The sequence below is a fragment of the Hypanus sabinus genome, chromosome 26 (genome assembly GCF_030144855.1).
Source record: "Hypanus sabinus isolate sHypSab1 chromosome 26, sHypSab1.hap1, whole genome shotgun sequence".
NCBI classification, from domain to species: domain Eukaryota; kingdom Metazoa; phylum Chordata; class Chondrichthyes; order Myliobatiformes; family Dasyatidae; genus Hypanus; species Hypanus sabinus.
The window spans coordinates 33,661,811-33,682,467 of record NC_082731.1 but is presented as its reverse complement, the minus strand read 5'-3'; the positions used below and the strand labels follow the sequence as shown (position 1 = coordinate 33,682,467).

Sequence of the window (20,657 nt, the reverse complement as noted above, 5' to 3'; positions counted from 1 at the left end):
GCTGTCTTGCCTTCTTTATAACTGCATCGATATGTTGGGACCAGGTTAGATCCTCAGAGATCTTGACACTCAGGAACTTGAAACTGCTCACTCTCTCCACTTCTGATCTCTCTGTGGGGATTGGTATGTGTTCCTTCATCTTACCCTTCCTGAAGTCCACAATCAGCTTTTTTGTCTTACTTATGTTGAGTGCCAGTTAGTTACTGTAATTGTCCCCCCTTGGCTGTTCCCCGTTCCTGTTTTCCTTTCACATCTTCACTTTTGACTTTGCTCATCACCTTCACTTCCCTTTCTTCCGTGGCCTTCTGCACTCTCCTACTAGATCCCAGCCCTTTATCTCTGTCACTGATCAACTTCCCAGCTGTTAACTTCACCCCGTCCCCCTCTCCCGGTTTCAGCCATCACCTCCGACCTTTCCTCTTCCTCTCCAGTGCTGACGAAGGGCCTCGGCCTGAAACGTCGACGGTTTACTCTTTTCCACAGACGCCGCCTGGCCTGCCGAGCTCCTCCAGCGCTTTGCGCGTGCTGGCGGAAGACTACTCCGCCCTGGAATCTGGCCTCGGCCAGGCTGACTAACCCCGCTTCCTGCACCGTGACGACGGCCACACCACAGAAATTAATCGAGAATTTCATTTACAAATGCAGCGTGGTGGCGGGCAATTCCAGCCTAACGAGACTGTGCCGCCAAATTACGTCCACGTAGCCAATTAACCCATAGATGTTTGGAATGCAGGAGGAAATCTGCGCAGTCACGGGCAGAACACACAAACTCCATACACACACCATCGCCTGCATGAAAACGGTAATCCTCAGGCCTCTCTCACCCTCAAGGTGTGCCCTCTCATTTTATACTCGCCTACCCTGGGGGGGAGGGTGCGGATAAAGTAGAGCCATAACATACAGGAGCAGACCTAGGCCACTGTTTCCTCCTGACTGATCCTTTTACTCTCTCACCCCCAATCTCCTGCCTTCTCCCCGTATCCCTTCGGGTCCTGACCAATCTATCAACCTCTGCCTTAAATATAACCAGTGAGTTGGCCTCCGTGGCCGCCTGTGGCAAAGATATCCACAGATTTACCACTCTCAGGCTGAAGAAAGGTCTCTCTCTCTCCTCATCTCCGTTCTAATTGGATACCCCTCTATTCTGAGGCTGTGTCCTCTGATCTTGAATTTCCCTCCATCCTATGTGACCATTTTGTCTATCTATGCCCCCTTGTGGTTTTATAAACCTCTTTGAATGCCAGGCCTCCTTGCACTTCAGGGAAAACACTCCCGGATTATCCGAGCCCTCCCTAGGCCTCAGTAGCAATCCTCTCTAACCCAGTGAAATGTTTCTGTTTCCAGATGATCAAGTGGGCCCCGACTGGCACTGAGAATGGGTAACACACACTCGGAGACTCCCATCCCCCAGCGGGAACAGGAAGTCCCACCGCAGGCCGCTGAGGAGACTGAGAGAGCCGGCCCGGGCACAAACTTCGGCAAGAATGAGGAGCCGAAGGCAATGCCACCCCTGGCCAGCGGCCTGGAGCGCGATCCGGGCCCCCAGGCTGGGGAGGGCGATGCCAATCCCCAGGTGGGCTTGGGCGACCTCCAGGGGCCGGGCAGTGGCCTCTCTGCCAACACCAAGGCCAAGCTGTGTCAGAGCAAGAAGAGGAAGATTGCCAAGGCCCGGAAGTGGGCCTCGGGCCAGGAGCCGGCGACAATGGCGGAGGGCAGGCTGGAGAGCGAGAAGCCACAACCGATGGGCATGGCAGACCAGGGCAGGGCATCTCCTGGATCCCTCCAGCCGGAAGCGGCAATGCGGACCAACTACCTCAGTGGAGGCTCAGAGATTGGGGTTCAGGAGCCCTCTGACAGTTCGGGTCTCAAGGCCTGCCGTGGCCTAGAGCGAAGGGGCCGGGGAGAGCCCACTGGCGTCCCATCCCAAATCCTCCCCCCAGCTGGCCAGGGCCAAACAGGCAAAAGGGCCCCAGTGTCTGGGGCCTCCCGGGTTGAGGCAGAGGCTCCCAAGCCCCTGAGCAGTCAGGCCTCTGCCGCTGGGAAGGAGTCACCCAGCAAGATGATCAAGGGAGGCATCATCCCCACCTCTCCTGGTCCTGTGCCCGGCCAGGGATCTCAAAGCTGCAGGAGGCTCAATGAGGACGGTCCGCCAACTGGACAGGACAGGAAGCCCAACCCCACACCCGCAGGGCCAGAGGCTCAGCCCTCGGTCAGGACAGAAACACTAAACTGTGCTAAGCAAGCCCAGGGTCTGGGGCATGAGACCATGCCCCGGATGGGCTGCCTCAAACCCCACTCATTCCTCAGCAAGCGAGGGGCCCACGTGGACCCAGTGCTAGGCCTCACTCCACCTTGGGTCAATCAGTCGCCTCTTCCGGCCAGCCTCTCCTACAGTCAGGCCTTGAAGTGGGGATTGCCGGTGGCCAGATGCCCGGCGGGTGAGGCCGAGGTGCCCAGGGAGGCCAGAGAGGTGCCGCAGGCCCAGGACGTTGCCTCCAAGAAGAAGCTGCCCTTCTACGAGCAGCTTATCGCCAGCCTGAAGAGCCAGGCCCAGCGGCAGCGGAGTGCCAAGCTGCAGAAGCCAATCTTGGGCCAGGAGGGCCCGAGCCAGTGCCAGCCTGCCACAATCAAGGCTGAGGCTGTGCAGGAGCCCCTCTCCACCCCCAAGCCTCAGGCCGAGCAGAAACCCACACCACAGCCCTCTCTGCTGTCATCACTGCCCTCCGTCCAATTTGAGGCCCAGCTCCGACCCCAGGTGCTGGCCAAGGCTGAGGGCAAGCCTGTCCCATCGATCCAACCGGTCTTTCAGATCCAGAGCCCCCGGACCTCCTGCCGCCTCTCCTCCGTGTCCCAAGGCCCTCCCCCTGGGTCCGCGAGGCTGCACCTACCGCTGCCCCTACCCATAGCTACAACTGGGTTTGGGCCCAAGCTGCATCTGAGTTCCTGTGAGGCCCCAGCCCAGGCCCAGCACCGGCTTGAATGTGGGGCCTTGGCATCCACTCCATACCCCCAGCCTGGGCCTGACTGTGTGGCACCAGGACCCCTGCCAATCCAGCCTATTGTTCAAAGCCAGAGTCAAGGGCAGACCGAGCTGGGCATGGCAGCCCAGCAGCTCCCCAAGGCCACCGCACCAACGCCACCACACCCACCGACTACTTGCGGCGTCCAGCAGCTGCAACAGGGGCAGCTCGGCCCCTCTCCAACCCCTGCCGAGGCCCAGCCCCAGCCCCAGCCGGAGACCAACGTGGACCCCAATCCCACGGCCCCAACCCTGATCCAGGCCCACTTGAAGTTGGCTGCCGCTAGGCCTCCGAAGCAACATCAGCCCGGACAAAAGGCCGCAGCCAAGGCCAAGCCGCCGGCCCAGGCTAGCGGGAAGAAGGCGCCTCCGGCCCAGTGGCAGGAACCGCCTCAGGTCCAGGCTGAGGCGGAACCAGATGCGCCGCAGAGGCCGGCTGGCCGCTGGATGCCGTTCCAGGTGGACACGACCTGCACCAGGAAGTGTTATTGCCGGCACCGGGAAGAACAGGGCTCCATCAATGGCTGGTGAGTGGATGGAGGGTTGTTGTGGGGGGGGAGGGGGTGCGTAGCTCACAAACTCTCCAGTACTCGTGAGTGCCGTCACCTGTTGCATCAGCGCGTTCTCACTGGAGCCCGCAGCTCGGGGCGCCAGCTTTTGTGGAAGTTTCCCTGGATCACTCCCAACAGCTGGTCAGAGCTTATGCCCACAGACTGCCCAGACTTCCAGCCTCCGACTGGGAACCAAATCAAAACAAAAAAAAACTGCAGGTGCCCAAAATCCGAAACAAAAACGTGAAACGCTGGAAACACTCGGCAGGTCAGGCAGTGGCTGTGGAGAGAGGAACAAAGCCAATGTTGCAGGTTAAAGACTGATTCATTTTCTTCTCTCTCTCACTCACCATCTTCAAAGTTAAAGTCAAAGTACATTTATTTGAGGGTTTCCATTGGTCAGAGTTGACCATGGATGTTGTGTCCCAGCTGTCTAGATACGCAAGCCTGGGCAGTACGATATGGACAGCAAGGTATTGCCCGTGTAGCAAACTCTCCCTCTCCACGCACCAGGAGTTGCCAGTCAGTAATGAACTCAGCGTAGAACTGCCTCACGGTCTCGTGAGTGGGTATAGCCGCAAGGCAGCGGAGGTTTGAGATCAGAGTTTTCCTTCTCCCAGGTGAGCTGCCAGCCACGGCTGATGAGACCCATCTGCCCAAAGCGACTGGCTTTAAGACGCCAGTAACCCGCTTTTCTCCTTCTCCTGTCAGTGGAAACTCTTCCTCCGGGCTTAATAGCTAAGCCACACGTGAAGGCCAGGAGCTGGACTTGGTTGTCAGAGGCTGTTTGAGGCGCATGCCATCGGGAGCATTTAATAGGTGTACAGTCTTCGCTTCCCCTTCTTTTTTAAATTTTTTTCTCCTGTTTCTGCTTTCCCAATTTTGACACGAGGAAGTTAATTGCTCCTCTCATCACAGATGATGTCTGCTGAGTGTTCAAACACTATCTGATTTAAATTTTAAATCACAATTCTTGTCCTCTTGAAATGAATGCTAACATGGTTAGCATTCACCGGCATATGTCATGAAATTAAACTTTGCCACAACAGTACGATGCAGTACATGATGATAAAGAGAAAAAAACTGAATTACAGTAAGTATTAAATAGTTCAATTAAGTAGTGCAAAAACAGAAATAAAAAATGTAGTGAGGTAGTGTTCATGGGTTCAATGTCCATTCAGAAATCTTTTGGCAGTGGGGACGAAGCTATTCCTGAATCGTTGAGTGTGTGCTTTCAGGCTCCTGTACCTCCTCCCTAATGATAAGACCAGAATTAGGCCATTCAGCCCATCAAGTCCACTCCACCATTCCATCATGGTTGTTCCTGGATCCCATTCAACCCCATACACTTGCCTTCTCACCATATCCTTCGATGCCCCGACCAGTCAGGAAACTATCAACATCCACTTTAAATGTACCCACGGATGCAGCCTCCACCACAGTTTGTGGCAGAGCATTCCACAGATTCACCACTCTTCCACTAAAAGATTCCTCCTTCCTTCTGTTCTAAAAGGTCACCCCTCAATTTTGAGGCTGTGCCCTCTAGTTCTGGATATCCCCATCAGAGGGGACATCCTTTCCACATCCACCTTATCTAGTCCTTTCAACATTCAATAAGTTTCAATGAGATCACCACGCATTCTTCTAAATTCCAGTGAGTACAGGCCCAAAGCTGCCAAGCACTCTTAATATGTTAACCCCTTCGTTCCCAGAATCATCCTTGTGAATCTCTTCTGGACTCTCTCCAATGACAACACATCCTTTCTGAGATATGGTGCTCAAAACTGTTGATAATACAACAGCAGTCTGACTAGCATCTTTAAAAGCTTCAGGATTATCTCCTTGTTTTTAATATTCTATTCCCCTTGGAAAAACGCCAGCATTGCATTTGACTTCTTTACCACGGACTCAGACTGTTCATTAACCTTCTGGGAGTCTTGCACGAGGACTCCTAAGTCCCTCTGCACTTCTGATGTTTGAACTTTCTCCCTATTTAGATAATAGTCCCTATTGTTCCTTTTACCAAAATGCATTTTCATACCTTTCCAAACACTGTATTCCATCTGCCACTTTTTTGCCCATTCTTCCAATTTGTCCAAGTCCTGCTACAATCACATTGCTTCCTCAGCACTACCTACCTTTGTAACATCCGCAAACCTTGCCATGAAGCCTTTAATTCCACTAGCTGAATGATTGACAAACAATGTGAAAAGTAGCAGTCCCTATACTGACCCCTGAGAAACACCACTCGTCACTGGCAGCCAACCAGAAAAGGCCCACTCACTGCCTCCTGCCAGTCAGCCATTCCTCTAGCCATGCCAGTACCATTCCTGTAACACCATGGGATTTTATCTTGTTAAGCAGCCTCATGTGTGGCTCGTTATCAAAAACCTTCTGAAAATCCAAGTAAATGTAAAAGTAAAAGTAAAATCCACTGCCTCTCCTTTGTCCACCCTGCTTGCTACTTCCTCAAAGAACTCTTTTGCCAGGCAAGATTTCTCTTTACAGAAACCACACTGATTTATTTTGTCATTAGTCACAAAGTACTCTGACACCTAATCCTTAATAATAGACTCCAGCACTTTCCCAGTCTCCGAGGTTAGATTAACAGGCCTATGATTCCCTTTCTTTTGCCTTCCTCCCTTCTTAAAGAGTGGAGTGACATTTGCAATCTTCCAGTCCTCCGGGACCATGCCAGAAATAAGTGATTCTTGAAAGATCCGTTATGTGTCCAGTAACCTCTCTCAGAACTCTGGGATGTTGTCCATCTGGTCCAGGTGACTTCTCTACCTTAAGATCTTTGAGTTTGCCTGGCACTTTTCCCTTTGTAATAGCAATGACACTCATGCACCTCTCTAACACAATTAGTGTCTTCCAGAGCAAAGATGGATGCAAAGTACTTACTAAGTTATATCCCATTCCTTTGTCCCCCATAACTACCTCACCAGCATCACTTCCCAGTGGTCCAAAATCAACTGTCACCTCCCTTTTATTCTTCAACTGAAAAAAATTAGTATCCTGCTTTGTAACTCAAGTCAAGTCACTTTTGTTGTCATTTTGACCATAACTGCTGGTACAGTGCATAGTAAAAATGAGACAACTTTTTTCAGGACCATGGTGTTACATGACACAGTACAAAAAACTAGACTGAACTACATAATTTAACTGCATAAAGTACACAAAAACAGTGCAGGCATTACAATAAATAATAAACAGGACAGTAGGGCAACGTGTCAGTCCAGGCTTCGGGTATTGAGGAGTCTGATAGCTTGGGGGAAGAAACTGTTCCATAGTCTGGTCGTGAGAGCCCGAACTGTAGTTATTACTACAGTTTGCTGCTGACATCCGAGGGTCAATTTCAGCTACATTTCCTCAGGAGTTTGAGGAGATTGGGTTTGCCACCCAAAACACTCAAACTTCTAAAGATGTACTGTGGAGAACGTTCTAACAGGTTGCATCACCATCTAGTATGGGAATGGTGCAACTGTAAAGGATCGAAATAAGGTACAGAAAGTTGTAATTTTAGTCAGCTGCATCATGGGCACTAGCCTCTAGTATCCAGGACATCTTCAAGGAGCAGTGCCTTAGGATGGCAGTGTCCATCGTTAAGGATCCCCTCCACCCAGGACATGCCCGCTTCCCATTGCGACCACCAGGAAGGAGATACAGGAGCCTGAAGGCACACACTCAGTGATTCAGGAACAGCTTCTTCCCCTCTGCCATCCGATTTCTGAATGGACATGGAACCTATGAACACTATCTCACTTTTTTTTATTACTTCTGTTTTCGCACTACTATCCTTAATTTAACTATTTAATATAGACTTATTTATTTTTCTCTATATTATCATGTATTGTATCGTGCTGCTGCCGCTAACTAAACAAATTTCACGACGTATGCTGGTGACATTAAACCTGACTCTGATTATTCCAAGTGGCCTGCAGGTTTGGCAGTGGTAACGCCACTATTCTGTACTGCTTATTCTCTTGACGTCTTGTATTTTGTTAAGTTGCTTTTCACCATCTTTCAGGAATTTGGGGATGGAGGCCCACCACACATGGCCAAATTGCAGAGTCCAAGGCAGAGAAGATTCCTCGGCCTCTCTTACGACCATACTTCCAGTGATAGGAGCCAGTCAAAGATGAGGCAGAATCAAAGCCTGCAACCATGGGAAAACCTTGGTGGTGGAAGCAGATACTAAAGGGTCTTTTAAGAGCCTTTTAGACAGGTACCCGGAGCTTAGACATATAGAGGGCTACACTCCAGGGAAATTCCAGGCAGTATCTGGAGTAGGTTACATGGTTGGCACAACATTGTGGGCCGAAAGGCCTGTAATGCGCTGTAAATTTCTGTGTTCTGTTGATGGTGCCCCAGATGTGGGTAGGGAGGTAAAAAAATCCCTCCTGACATCTCCAGGTTCAGGGTGATATCAGGAACCAGTGATGGTTTTAAGAAACAAGGTTCAGGGCAGCCTGCTTTGGTTATAAACCCCTTGTAACGGAAGGGCAATTGCAGGGTTCAGGTCTGCGCTCTGGTGCCTGGCTTTAGGGTGCAGGGGTTGCTAGAGAGGCCAGCATCGATTGTGTGGGGGTGGCAACTGTCCATCCCCCTGCTCCCAGTCCTGTTGGGGGTGGTAGAATGTAGAAATCTACAGCACATTACAGGCCCTTCGGCCCACAATGTTGTGCCGACCACGCAACCTACTCTAGATTTCCCTACCGCAGAGCCCTCTATTATTCTAAGCTCCATGTACCTATCAAGGAGTCTCTTAAAAGACCCTATTATCTCCGCCTCCACCACCATCTCTGGCAGTGCATTCCACACACCCACCACTCTGCATGGAAAAACACCCCTGACATCTCCCCTGTACCTGCTTCCGAGCACCTTCAAACTAGCCGCTTCATGTTCCGTGTTTAAGATCCAGGAGTTATGCAGGAACAGCAACGTATTTCCAAACACAGGGGATTCTGCAGATGCTGGAATTTCAGAACAGCACACAGAGATTTCTGGAGGAACTCAGCAGGCCAGGTACGAATGAGCAGTCAACACTTTGGGCCAAGACCCTTCATCGGGGTCGCGTTCTAAAGCAGGATAATGAAGGCCCGAGAGGTAAAATAACAGTCTGCAAGACCATAAGGCAGTCGAGCAGAATTACGCCATTGGGTCAATCGAGTCTGTCCTGCCGTTCCATTGTGGCTATTTATTAACCCTCTGATGCTTTCTAATCATAAACCCATCAACCTCCACTTTAAATATAACCAATGACTTGGTTGGCAGAGCCCACCACATGATCAGATAAGGAACCCAAGACTGCTCACAATACTCCAAACACACCAATGGTCTTTCTATCGTGCTGGGACATGGGTGAGAAGGTGCTTCGTAGCACTATGTAGAGCGCACTGTCGCCGAGGGGCGTGAGAGCAAGAAGGAACTTTAAGTCAGTAGTAGACTATCGCCCAAATGGCAGATTACTCTGATCATCTCAAAACAATTCTGCCGTTTCTTCTCCCTCCACGCAGGACCGACTCTGTGAGGGAACCCTTCTGCGAGACACTCTGGGTGCGGACAGCCGTGCTGGCAGGTTCACTGGTGGCCGGAACCAAGTTCTGCATGGACCATTTCAAAGCAGACAACGACCTCAACTGAACAAGCACCTCAAGCAGGGGACACAAGGAAGCCCGAATATCTAGTTTCAGGATCTTAGAAATTTCTTCAGTTGGTACAAATTTAGCCAGACATACCCATCCCCCGCACTGTCACAATTTCCAATTCCAGACGGAACTCTGTACTATTTAGTGAATTAAATTATCCCAAGTTCCTGCAGCTTAACTGCCCAGCAGGCAAAATCAATCAAGATGTTATTTCACAGAGGAGCAGTCATTAAAAATTGCAAATCAACTCCTGTAATTTGCTACAGTTCCAACTTGCAATATGCTAAACTTACTGATGCAAAATGCCCAGGACGACATCCATCACCCATCATTTATGTTCGTTCAAATACCTCCCCCCACCCCCCCACACCTTGGACCATCCAATAGTACAAAGACTGAGTGGAACTTTCCTCCGACTCTTGACTTGCTTTCTTCAAATAAAGTTTATTTCAAAGTTACCAAGGTGTGTGGATTTCTGAACTAAGCAATTTGCTGCATCTATACTAACGAATTACCGTGACTGATAGAATTGACTCAAGCGGAAGTTAAACTGCATCTCCATCTGTGATGGGAGCAGTCAAGCATCAGATAGCAAGTCCCTACGAGAGACTTTGAGAACGGCTGAGAAGATAATCGGGGTCTCCGGGGAGCATCCACCAGGAGCGCAGCGTACACTGGGCCCCTAGGATCTCACCCATCCATCGCCCTTGTGGGCGGGAGATTCCCAAACTTAAAAACAAGAAAGGTCAGAATGGGAAACAGTTTCTTCCCCCAGGCCATTAGGCTTTTGAACTCCCTTGCCATATTGCATTTGAAGTTTCACTGGTTGGTCTATTCTGTACCCTACAATATTTAATTTATGCACTTTACTTTGTTTATGTATGTGTAATTTATTTGTTGCTTAAGGTTGTTATAGGTGGGATGTGGTAATGGAGACAAGCTCCCATTACCTATTAAATGCTCCCAATGTGTTCGCCTCAAATAGGCTCTTACAACCATGTCCAGCTCCTGGCCTTAACGTGTGACTTAGCTACTGAGCCTGGCAGAACCATTCCTGCTGACAGGAGAAGGGGCAAAGGTGGGTTACTTCAAACAGATGGGGCTTGTCAGCCATGGTTAACAGCTCATCTAGGAGCAGGGAAACACTGATCTCAAACCTTTACTGCTCTGTTGCTGTAGCTACTCATGGGGAGGACTTCATGAGTAAACCCAGAGCTGGTGTCCCTAAGGCAGTCCTACGTTGAGTTCAATGCTGACTGGCAACTCCTGTGTCGCTTCTGGTACCAACAGTATCGGCCTCTGCCGTTCCTCTTGGTTTATCAGATGTGTGCCGAGGGGTAGCTTGGTACGTGGGCAACAGCTCGCTCTCGTACTGCCCAGGCTTGTGTATCTAGACAGCTAGGACACAACATCCATGGTCAATTCTGACCGACAGAGGCCTCAACCAATTCCTCTGTAGATTTTATCCTCACCTTCCCAAGTTATTGTGTTTATTATTCCTCTCCACACCTCATGGCACCAGCCATTTCTTTAGCATTTTTGTCTTTTTTTTAAACTAGCTTGATACCCATATGGGTGGAAAGCGTGCTCAGATATAGCCGGAATCGAACCCAGGACCACTCACCTTGAAGTCCAGTGCTGATGTCACTACACCACTGGCTGGCTAATTGTGTGTTATATGTACCCTAGTCCAGAGAAACACTGAATGCAAGTATAAAGTTAAATGACAAACTTGATGAGGTAGACAGGAAAGCTCAGACAAGCAAGTACACAGATTGGCCTGGCTCGTGAATCAATGGCTATATGATGCAGCAGGGTAGTTCCACAAAACTATGAAAGGACACAAAGCTGTGCTAATAGATTTGATTTTATTTTGAAGATAAGCAAGGCTCCTCAGATTACACGTAAAACTATCCACTTTGTCAGGCCGGAACAGAGTTCAACTAAAATACTGACATTTCCACATCCGACTATTGGTGTGAATCTGAGAGGTGCTGGAGGACAAGTTGTTGAAAGCTGAAGGTTTCAATGGTTCAGTGGGTAGATGTCCACACATTGTGCAGAGAATGGAAACTGCCCAAAGCTGGGCAGCTCAGCTCTGTAGTCTGTGTTCAGCACAGTCCATCAAAGTAATCGATCCACAATATTCAGCAGCTTCCAGGATCTGAAGAGTGCAGACATCACTGCCCATTCGCTAGTCGCAAACCCGCGTACCCCCAAAGAAACAAAAGTAATCCCACCCACTCCCCATCCTGAAAAAAAACGTCTTCTCCCTTGGCTAAACAATCATTTCCAGGTGCCTGGCGTATTCAATGACCTGCTTGGCCAGTTCTGTGGATGGGATTGTGGCCTCCTCTGGTTTCTGCTGCTGGCTGGTAAATGAGTAGTAGTTATCCGGGCCCAGCAGCCAGCCCCTCTGAGGAGAGACAGACAGACACAAGTGAGAGACAGGATCCTGCCAATTCAGTCATCACACAAAAACTCTGCCCCTTCAGGTGGGGGCTTAATACATTTTATTTTTTGAATGAGAAGGTCCATTTCAGGCCACGCTATCTAATCTCACTCGATCTCCTGACACATCACATCTCAGTCCTACGACCAATTTCATCCCGTCTTGATTCACATGACTCACATTTAGTAGCATTTCTATTCTGCTTGGTATAACTCGACTGCTCAAACCTCATAACCAATAATATCCATACAAACCAAATCTCAGTCTGCCACTCACCTTTGTAAATCATTAACACCCATATCCAGTAATATTCCAAGTCCAATTCTGCATTTTAGAGCGACAGAAAAGTACAGCACAGAATCAAGCTCTTCAGCCCATCTAGTCTACACTAAATAAACTGCCTACTCCCATCAATCATAGCCCTCCATAACCCCTACCATCCATGAACCTATCCAAACAATGAATAGACTTGCATAGACTGTGGCAGCCTATCCCACTCTCTGAATGAAGTTGTTTCCCCTTGTGATCCCCTTAAACTTTTCACCATTCACACTTAACCTTTCGTGCTCCTGTCTTCAAATTTCTATTTCCAGCCTGAGCATGAAGTTGCTTCTGAAACGATCATGATACTTCACTGCCATGGGCAAGATCACGCCCCAGGTCAATAGTACTGCTGTAACCGTTCAAAGTACATTTAATGTCAAAGTATGTATGCAGCATACATCCCTGAGTTTTGTCCTCCCCACAGGCAGCCACGAAACAACAGATCAATCATGGAACCAACACCTAACATTAAACCCCCCTCCAACCCCCACATGCAAAAAAAAATGCAAATGGAAACCAAAAAACGATCGAAAAGGCATATTTCAGTAAAGTTCAGCTCAGTGTTCACCTCAGCACTAAACTGCTTCCACTACCTATATGGATGGACATACTTTCAAGGACTCAATAACCCAGGATCTCAGTATTATTTATTAATTACTAGTTTTATTTTTGTACTTGCACAGTCTTCTTGTCAATCTTAGCGTATAGTTTTTCACTGATTCTATTGTACGTGTTCTCCCGTGAATATCTGATAGAAAATGAATCTCAGAGTAGTATATAGTGACAAACATGTACTTTGATAATAAATTTACTTTGAATCTGCCCACAAGAATACTGCACCCACTCAGCTGCCTAGCCTGTATTCTGATACAGGGTCTGCAACTTGTGATACAAAATTTTAAAAAGAGAAGACAGGAGTGTGGTGATCTCCCAACCTACATGCCGTTCAGAAGGAGCTCAGCATTTGGTTATGGAATTTATTAAAAAGTTTAATATAACAGGGACCTCAGTTCAAAGCCGACTTGCTACCTGAATCCTTACGTATCCCCAAGATGCACTGTTTCACAGATTTATCGCTGCTCTGGGTGCAACTTTATGATTAGGCTTCCTTCATCCCCACCTCGTGTTGAGATATTTTCATAATGTTATATAAAAAAACATGTCAAGCTCCTGTTTGAATGCCAAATCTTTATATTAAACTTTGATTTGTTCAAGAAACTATTCTAACATATAGTGCACAACAAATTCCCCCTCTATTATAAATGCTTTGGTCAGTAAGCACTGAACCTTTGAGAAGCAGCGTCACTGAAAAGCGTTCCACCAGCTATCAAGAGATTAAGGGCGCAAGGTACCTACCTTTTTTGCATACTCTGTCATCTTCTTTGATGTGGTGAAAAACAGCGTCCTTGAAGCTTCGTTGAATAATATATTTTCGTATGCCTTCTCAATACACCCGGCAATTTCATCCCTGAGTGGGAAAAATAGTTACATTGATACATTTGTCTTTCGGGATGTCCCAGTGTAAAAAAAAAATGTCAAGTGTGGTCATCACTATATTGTTGGAAAGATAACAACTAATGTGAATGGCAGTTGTGGTAGATAAATCTGTTGTTTTTTTCCCCAACACAACTGGGTAAGTGATAAATGTGCCCCCCTCCCCCTCATTTATGCAACTTCCTGCTGAATGTTTGTACTGAATCGTGTGCAGACACTAGAGGTACTGCAGATGCTGGAAATCTAGAGCAACAATGTGCTGGAGGAGCTCAGCAGCTCTATGGAGACTTCTTGGGCCAAGACCCTTCATCAGGACTGGAAAGGCAGTGTGGGTGTGAGGGCAGGAGGGGAGAAGTCAGAGTAAGAAAATCGATTTCTCAAACTTTTATAATTACCCCCCTCACTATTCCCCATCATTTCCCTCTCACACCTTTTCCTACCTGCCCATCATCTCCCTCTGGTGCACCTCCCCCTTCCCTTTCTTCCACGGTCTTCTCCAGCCCTTTATCTCTTCCACCAATCGACTTCCCAGCTCTTTACTCCCTCTCCCAGTTTCACCCATCACCTGCCACCTTGTACTTCTTCCTTGCTTCACCCCCACCTCCTTATGCTGGCTTCTACCCCCTCCCTTTCCAGTCCTGATGAAGGGTCTTGACCTAAAACGCTGACTCTTTATTCTCATCCAAAGATGCTGAGCTTCTGTGAACGTTTTCCAGCTCAAACTTCCACGATATGAAGCTTCCATAGATCTTGACTTGCTCTAAGCTTATACGACCCACATCCAGGCCTTTCCATCTACGGTCAAACAATGCTGCTTTTAACGATTTGCTAAAAGCACACAGTGGGTCAAGCAGCAACTGTGGGAGGAAAGAAGGTGCCAACGTTTCCATTTGAAAGCCTACACCAGGGCTCTCAGTGAGAGGTGGCTGCAGGATGTAGAGCCGGACCCTCCTGACTCTAACACAACAGTTCCTCCCCCACAGATGCTGATGGTCTGTCACTCCAGATTCCAATATCTGCAGTCTCTTGCATCTCCACTCTCTTTGCCTTTGTTTGAGGTACCTCAACACACATCTATCACCGTTCACTAAACCTGTACTGAGTTTGCCCATAGGCGGATTCCCAACTTAAGCAGGGACAAAACAAACACTATTAGCTCAAAGTGAGACTCTGAATTATGGACTTAATTGCAATCCCACCTTTGAACCTTTTCTAGATACCCATCGCCCACCATGAACGATCACCAAAACTGGATATAGTATTCTCAATGAACTGGTTCATCAGAATCAGATATATTATCACCATTTTAAACAATCTGAAATATTTTCACTCTATATTTAACTCTCCTAGTGATAAAAACATTTTATTTCTTAATTTTGCTCCAAATGTCCCAGGTTGTGGGACATCAATTATTCCTACATTTTTTCTTTCAGTCTTACAATCCTAGCCGTTATACACATGCATGGCTCTAAGCCCCTTCCTCAAACATGTCCACAGCTGATCACCATCTCTCCCCTCCAAGGTAACAGCACCCACATAAATCAGCTTTCACCTACCAACTCCCTTAAATTCTGCCTACAATTTCACAGGGCTCAACATTACCATGTGCTTTTTTTCTGGGAGACCTTACATAACAACTGTCAGGCAGGTCTTGTGGTCCTCTGTGGTAAGGACACTACGTAATTTCCTGACCCAAAAATCTGCCTGCCTTACATTCAATGCCTTGGCCCCGGCATCTCTGGGATGAAAATTCCAGAGATCCACAACCCTCAGGACTCCCCCCACCTGAGCAATGCAAGTGGTCGAGGGGCCTCAGCAACTTGGAGCCACCACAACTCCCCATTGCAAGTAGTTAAAGGTACTTAAGGATGACAAGGATATTTTATTTTTAAATTTGGAGATACAGCATGGTAACAGGCCATTCTGGCCCTACGAGCCTGCGCTGCCCAATTACACCCACGTGACCAATGAAACTACTGACTCGCACATCTTTGGAGCGTGGGAGGTAACCAGGGCACCCGGAGGAAACCCATCACAGGGAGGACGTACGAATTTCTTACAGACTCAGGCCGCTGGCACTGTAGTACTGTTACACTAAATGCCACCCCCTAAAGTCTCAGTATAAAATCTTCAGTTGAAGATCAGATTCGTGTATAGGGGCTTGAAGCAACGGTGCTCTGGGAAAACACAAGGTTCTGAAATACTCTTGAATCGTGTATTCAAATTTTTCACATTCAATTAAATCATTGAATGAAAAGGTACCTTTCAGTTAGAAATATTGAAGTAACGCAAGCTGCCACTCAGCCCACCTTACCCGTGTTAGCTCAAGTTCTGGCTAATCCTGTTGTACTGGGCCAATTCAGAGTCCACTCTGAGAGCAGCACACAGGAGACTGGGTGGCAGTCAGGAAGGCGAACGGGGTTAAACAGCCCAACAGCAGAGTGGCCATCCCCTTCGACAACACTTTGAATACTGTTGGTTGGGGGATGACCTAGCACGGTAAAGTCACAGCACTGGTCTTTGGCACTATCTGGCTCTGTGACTCAACGGGAAATTGGGTGGGGAGGGAGGGGGAAGAAGAGGCAAGTCATGGTGATGGGGGATTCATTAGCTAGGGGAAACAGAAAGGAAGTTCTGTGGACAACAAGTTTCCCGGATGGTATGTAGCCTCCTGGGTGCCAGAGCCAGGCCATCTTGGATTGAGTCTTCAGCATACTTAAGTGGGAGGATGAGCAGCCAGAGGTTGTGGCCCATTATCAATGACATGGATAAGACAAGTGATGAGGTTCTGCAAAATGAGTTCAGGGAGATAGGTGCTAACTGAAAGGAGAAGCTTCCAGGTTTGTGATCTCAGAATTGCTACCTGTGCCACGAGCTAGTCAGGCTAGAGTGTTTGTGGAGAAAGATGCTGTAAAGACCTCAGACAGAGTCAAAAGGTCGAGTGAGCATGGTGGGACTGATGTTCTGAGATACGTATATTTAAATGCAACTAGTATTGCAGGACAGAGTGGGAGGGATTAAAAGGGAAGGGGTGGTGTTACTAGTTAGGGAAAATGCCACAGCAGTGCTCAGTCAGGACAATGGAGATCTAGTGAGATGAGTCTGGGTGGAACTGAGGAATGACCACGTTAATAGGGCTAATATTATAGACCAGCCAACAATCAGTGGGATTTAGAGGAACAAACTTGTAGAGATTTCAGACTGTTGCAGGAAATGCAAGGCACAGACAAAACACTGGAGGAACTCAGCAGGCCAGGCAGCATCTATGGAAAAGAGTAAACAGTCGAAGTTTCAGCAGAGACCCTTCGGCAGGACTGTACTATTTTTTTCATAGACGCTGCCTGGCCTGCCGAGCTCCTCCAGTGTTTTGTGCGTGTTGATTGGATTTCTAGCATCTGCAAGTTTTCTCTTGTTTGAGGTTGTTACAGTAGGTGATTTTATCTTTCCACATATTGACTGGGACTCCCACACTGTAAAAAGACTAGATGGGATAGAGATTGTCAAATGTATTCAGGAAAGTTTCAGTACATAGAAGCCCCAAATGAGAGAATGTGAGATCTCCTATTAGGGAATGAGACAGGACAGGTGACAGAAGTTTGTGTAAGGGAACACTTTGCATCCAGTGATCATAATGCCATTAATTTCAAATTAAATATGGAAAAGGATAGGTCTGCTCCATGGGTTGGAGAAAGGCCATTTTGGATGAGATCAGAAAGGATCTGGCAAGTGTGGATTAGGAGAGGCTGCTTTCTGGCAAAGGTACACTTGGTAAGTGGGAGGCCTTCAAAGTGAAATTTTGTGAGTACAAAGCCTGTCAGAATAAAAGGTAAAGATAACATGTTTAGGAAACCTTGGTTTTCAAGAGATACAAGTCCTTGGTTAAGAAAATAATAGGGGTGCTTAGCAGGTATAGTCATGTAGGAACAAATGAGATACTTATGGAGTACAACAAATGCAAGAAAACGCTTCAGAAAGTAAGTGGGGGGCTAAAAAAAGGCCTAACAATTAATTGCTCTAGCAGACAAGGTGAAGGAGAATCCTAAGGGATTCTACTGCTATGTTATGAGCAAAAGGATTGCAAAAGGCAAAATTAATCCTCTGGAAGATCAGAATGGTAATCCATGTGTGGAACCAAGAGATGGGGGGAGATCTTAAATGGATTTTCTTTTGCATCTGTATTTAATTGGGAGGCAGAACCAGAGTCCATAGATGTAAGGCAATGCAGTAGCACAGACATGGAATCTAGACAGATCACAGAGGAGGTGTCTGCTGTCTCGAGGCAAATTAGGATGGAAAAATTCCCCAAGGGCCTGACAGGGTGTTCCCTCAGACCCTGTGGAAAGCAAGTGCAGAAACTGGAGGGGTCCTGGCAGAGCTATTTAAATCATCCTTAGTGACAGTTGAAGTACCAGAGGATTTGCAGCACAATTAATATTGTTTCATTGTTTAAGGAAGGCTCTAAAATAAACCAGAAAATTATAGGCTGGTGAGCCTGACATCAGCAGTGGGAAAGTTATTGGAAGATATTCTAAGGGACCGGATATATGAGTGCTTGGATAGACAAGGACGGATTAGGGATCGTCAGCATAGCTTTGTGCAAGGTAGGTTATGTCTAACCAATCTTATAGAGATTTTCCAAGGAAGTTACCAGGAAAGTTGAAGAGGGCAAGGCAGTGGATGGAACTTAACAAGGTCCTACATGGGAGGCTGGTCAGGAAGGTTCAGTCACTCGGCATTCGAGGTATTAAACTGGATTAGACATTGGCTTTGTGGGAGAAGCCAGAGAGAGGTGGTAGATGGTTGCCTCTGACTGCAGGCCTGTGGAGTGCCAGAGAGATCATTGTTTGGCATCTATATCAATGATTTGGGTGATAATGTGGTTAACTGGATCAGTAAATTTGCAGATGACACCAAGATTGAAAATCTTCCTAGCTGTCCATTTCACTCACAGAGCTTGTAGTGGGATCTGGACCAGCTGGAAAAATGGGTTGAAAAATGGCAGATGGAATTTAATGCAGACAAGTGCGAGGTGATACACTTCAGAAGGATCAACCAGGGCTACGACTTAACAGTGAATAATAGGGTACTGAGGAGCGTGGTAAACAAACTGATCAGGGAATACAGGCTCATAATTCATTGAAAGTGGTCACCTACGTACAGGTAAAATGTAAATAAGGTTGAAAGAATACAGAGAAAATTTACAAGGATGTTGCTGGGACTGGAGGATGCAAGTTATAAGGAAAGATTGAAGAGTTAGGACTCCATTCCTTGTAATGTAGAAGATCGAGGGAAGATTTGATAGAGATATACAAAATTTTCGGGTAATTGTAAGCAGGGTTTTTCCATTGAGGTTGGTTGGGTCTACACCTACAGATTGTAAAAGGTGAAAAGTTTAAGGGGAACATGAGGAGAAACTTCTTCACTCAAGAGGGTTATGAGAGTGTGGACTGAGCTGCCAGCACAAGTGGTGCATGCAAGCTCGATTTTAACATTCAAAAGTATGGATAGGTACATGGATGGGAGGGGTATGGAGGGCTATGGACTGGGTGCAGGTCGATGGGACTAGGCAGTTTAAATGGTTTGGCATGGACTAGATGGGCCAAAGGGACTTTTTCCAATGCTGTACTGTTCTATGATTCTTGAACAATGGGTGCAGATTCATTATGTTTTGTGTGAGGTAAAATATCTTTGCAGAGATTTTAGACAATGGGGATTGGACTGAAGAGTACATTTTGGATAATATCAGCCATGATATTAGATGGTTATCACAGCAGCATCGCAGTTAGCATGACGTACAACAGTTCAGTGTGTTCCCAAGTTTGGAGGTCAGCTCCTGTGCTGTCTGTAAGAAACATCAATTGTTTATTTATTTCCAAAGACGCTGCCTGACCTGCTGAGTTCCTTCCGGGGGGGGGGGGGGGGTGGTGTAGGAAGAGAGGGGCAAGGGGGTCGAGGGCACACGCACTTAAGACATCCTCGAGTTTATGATTTGCTGTAAGGAGTTTGTACATTTTTCTTGTGACTAAATGGGTTTCCTCCCACAGCCCAAAGAAATACTGGATAGTAGGATAATAGTTAATGGTAAATTGCCTTGTGATTAGGGTAGTGTTAAATCGGGGGATTGTTGGGCGGTGTGACTCGTTGGGCTGGAAGGGTCTATTCCACACCATCTCTAAATAAATAGATAAATAAAGTGAAATTGGAGGAGCTTAGGTGGCACTGTAGCATAGTGGTTAGTACAACGCTTTACAGTACAGGCAACACAAGATCAGTTTCCGTTGCTGCCAGTAAGGAGTTTGTACGTTCTCCCCATGACTTTCCTCCAGGTGCTCTAGTTTCTCCCCCGTCACAGTCCAAAGACATGCAGGTTGGTAGGTTAATTGGTCATTGTAAGTTGTCCTGTGACCAGGCTAGGGTTAAATCAGGGCCTGTTTCATGCTGTATCTCTGAATAAATAAATACACTCCCATTTCTTAACTCTTTACTGTGAGACTGAAGTCAGCAAAGGACATGTTTCTTTCCCTGACAGACACAAGTAGACCAGCTGAATTGGTTCAGTTACGATGTTTAAACTGAATTTTAATTTTCACAGCTAATTTTACCTTCTAGTTACTGGATTAGTCCACTGGGTATCTACTGGCTGCACAGCCTTGGGCAGAGCTTCTCAAAACAAAGTCAGCCAAGATGAGGTCTGGTACTTACCTTATGGTATCAAGCAGAATATCAATGAAGAAAGTGTAGCTTTCGGCAGGGATGTTTCCCTTTGCTAGAAAAACCTTGTTGTAGCTGCCTTCCATTAGATACTGAAACAGGAACAGTACACAGCCCGTGAGAAATAGCAACCTGAATTTTTAAACTATACATTCAATTCACATTTTAGGTGCCCTTTAAAAATGGATTATTGAAAAGCTACATCTGAGACCGAAACACAAAAAACGTAAAACAGAACTGGATACACCAGAGATAAGACCATAAGACATAGCAGCAGAATTAGGCCATTTGGCCCAGTCTGCTCTGCTATTGCATCATGGCTGACTTATTATTCCTCTTAACCCTATTCTCCTGCCTTCTTACCTGTAACCTTTGACGCCCTTAATAATCAAGAACCTGAAAAATAAGTCCAGTATTAAGGACGAGATTTCAGAGCGCTTGGAGGCACATAATAA

The 20,657-nt window shown here is 47.2% G+C and overlaps 2 protein-coding genes across 2 annotated transcripts in view; one reads left to right on the top strand and one right to left on the bottom strand.

Annotated features, from left to right (window-relative positions):
• Window positions 1–1,375: 1,375 nt before the first annotated feature.
• LOC132381741 (protein piccolo-like) lies at window positions 1,376–9,216 on the top strand. The gene is made up of 2 exons (XM_059951313.1): window positions 1,376–3,546; window positions 9,090–9,216. Exons 1-2 carry the CDS (start codon window positions 1,376–1,378, stop codon window positions 9,214–9,216), a joined length of 2,298 nt encoding a protein of 765 aa, XP_059807296.1.
• A 1,854-nt stretch (window positions 9,217–11,070) lies between these two features.
• Window positions 11,071–20,657, bottom strand: part of psmd8 (proteasome 26S subunit, non-ATPase 8) — a 40,939-nt gene continuing 31,352 nt past the window's right edge. Inside the window, exons 5-7 of the mRNA XM_059950821.1 lie at window positions 20,194–20,294; window positions 13,354–13,465; window positions 11,071–11,637 (exon numbers count right to left, since the gene is read on the bottom strand). Of these exons, the coding sequence (XP_059806804.1) occupies window positions 11,500–11,637; window positions 13,354–13,465; window positions 20,194–20,294 (351 nt within the window). The 3' untranslated portion in view covers window positions 11,071–11,499. The remainder of the gene's footprint in view (window positions 11,638–13,353; window positions 13,466–20,193; window positions 20,295–20,657) is intronic.

Bases quoted from the DNA above. Each gene is read 5' to 3' on its own strand.
- LOC132381741 (XM_059951313.1), top strand. From the start codon at position 1,376: ATGGGTAACACACACTCGGAGACTCCCATCCCCCAGCGGGAACAGGAA. The intron at 3,547-9,089 runs GTGAGTGGATGG...CCCTCCACGCAG, and splicing joins CAGGGCTCCATCAATGGCTG to GACCGACTCTGTGAGGGAAC.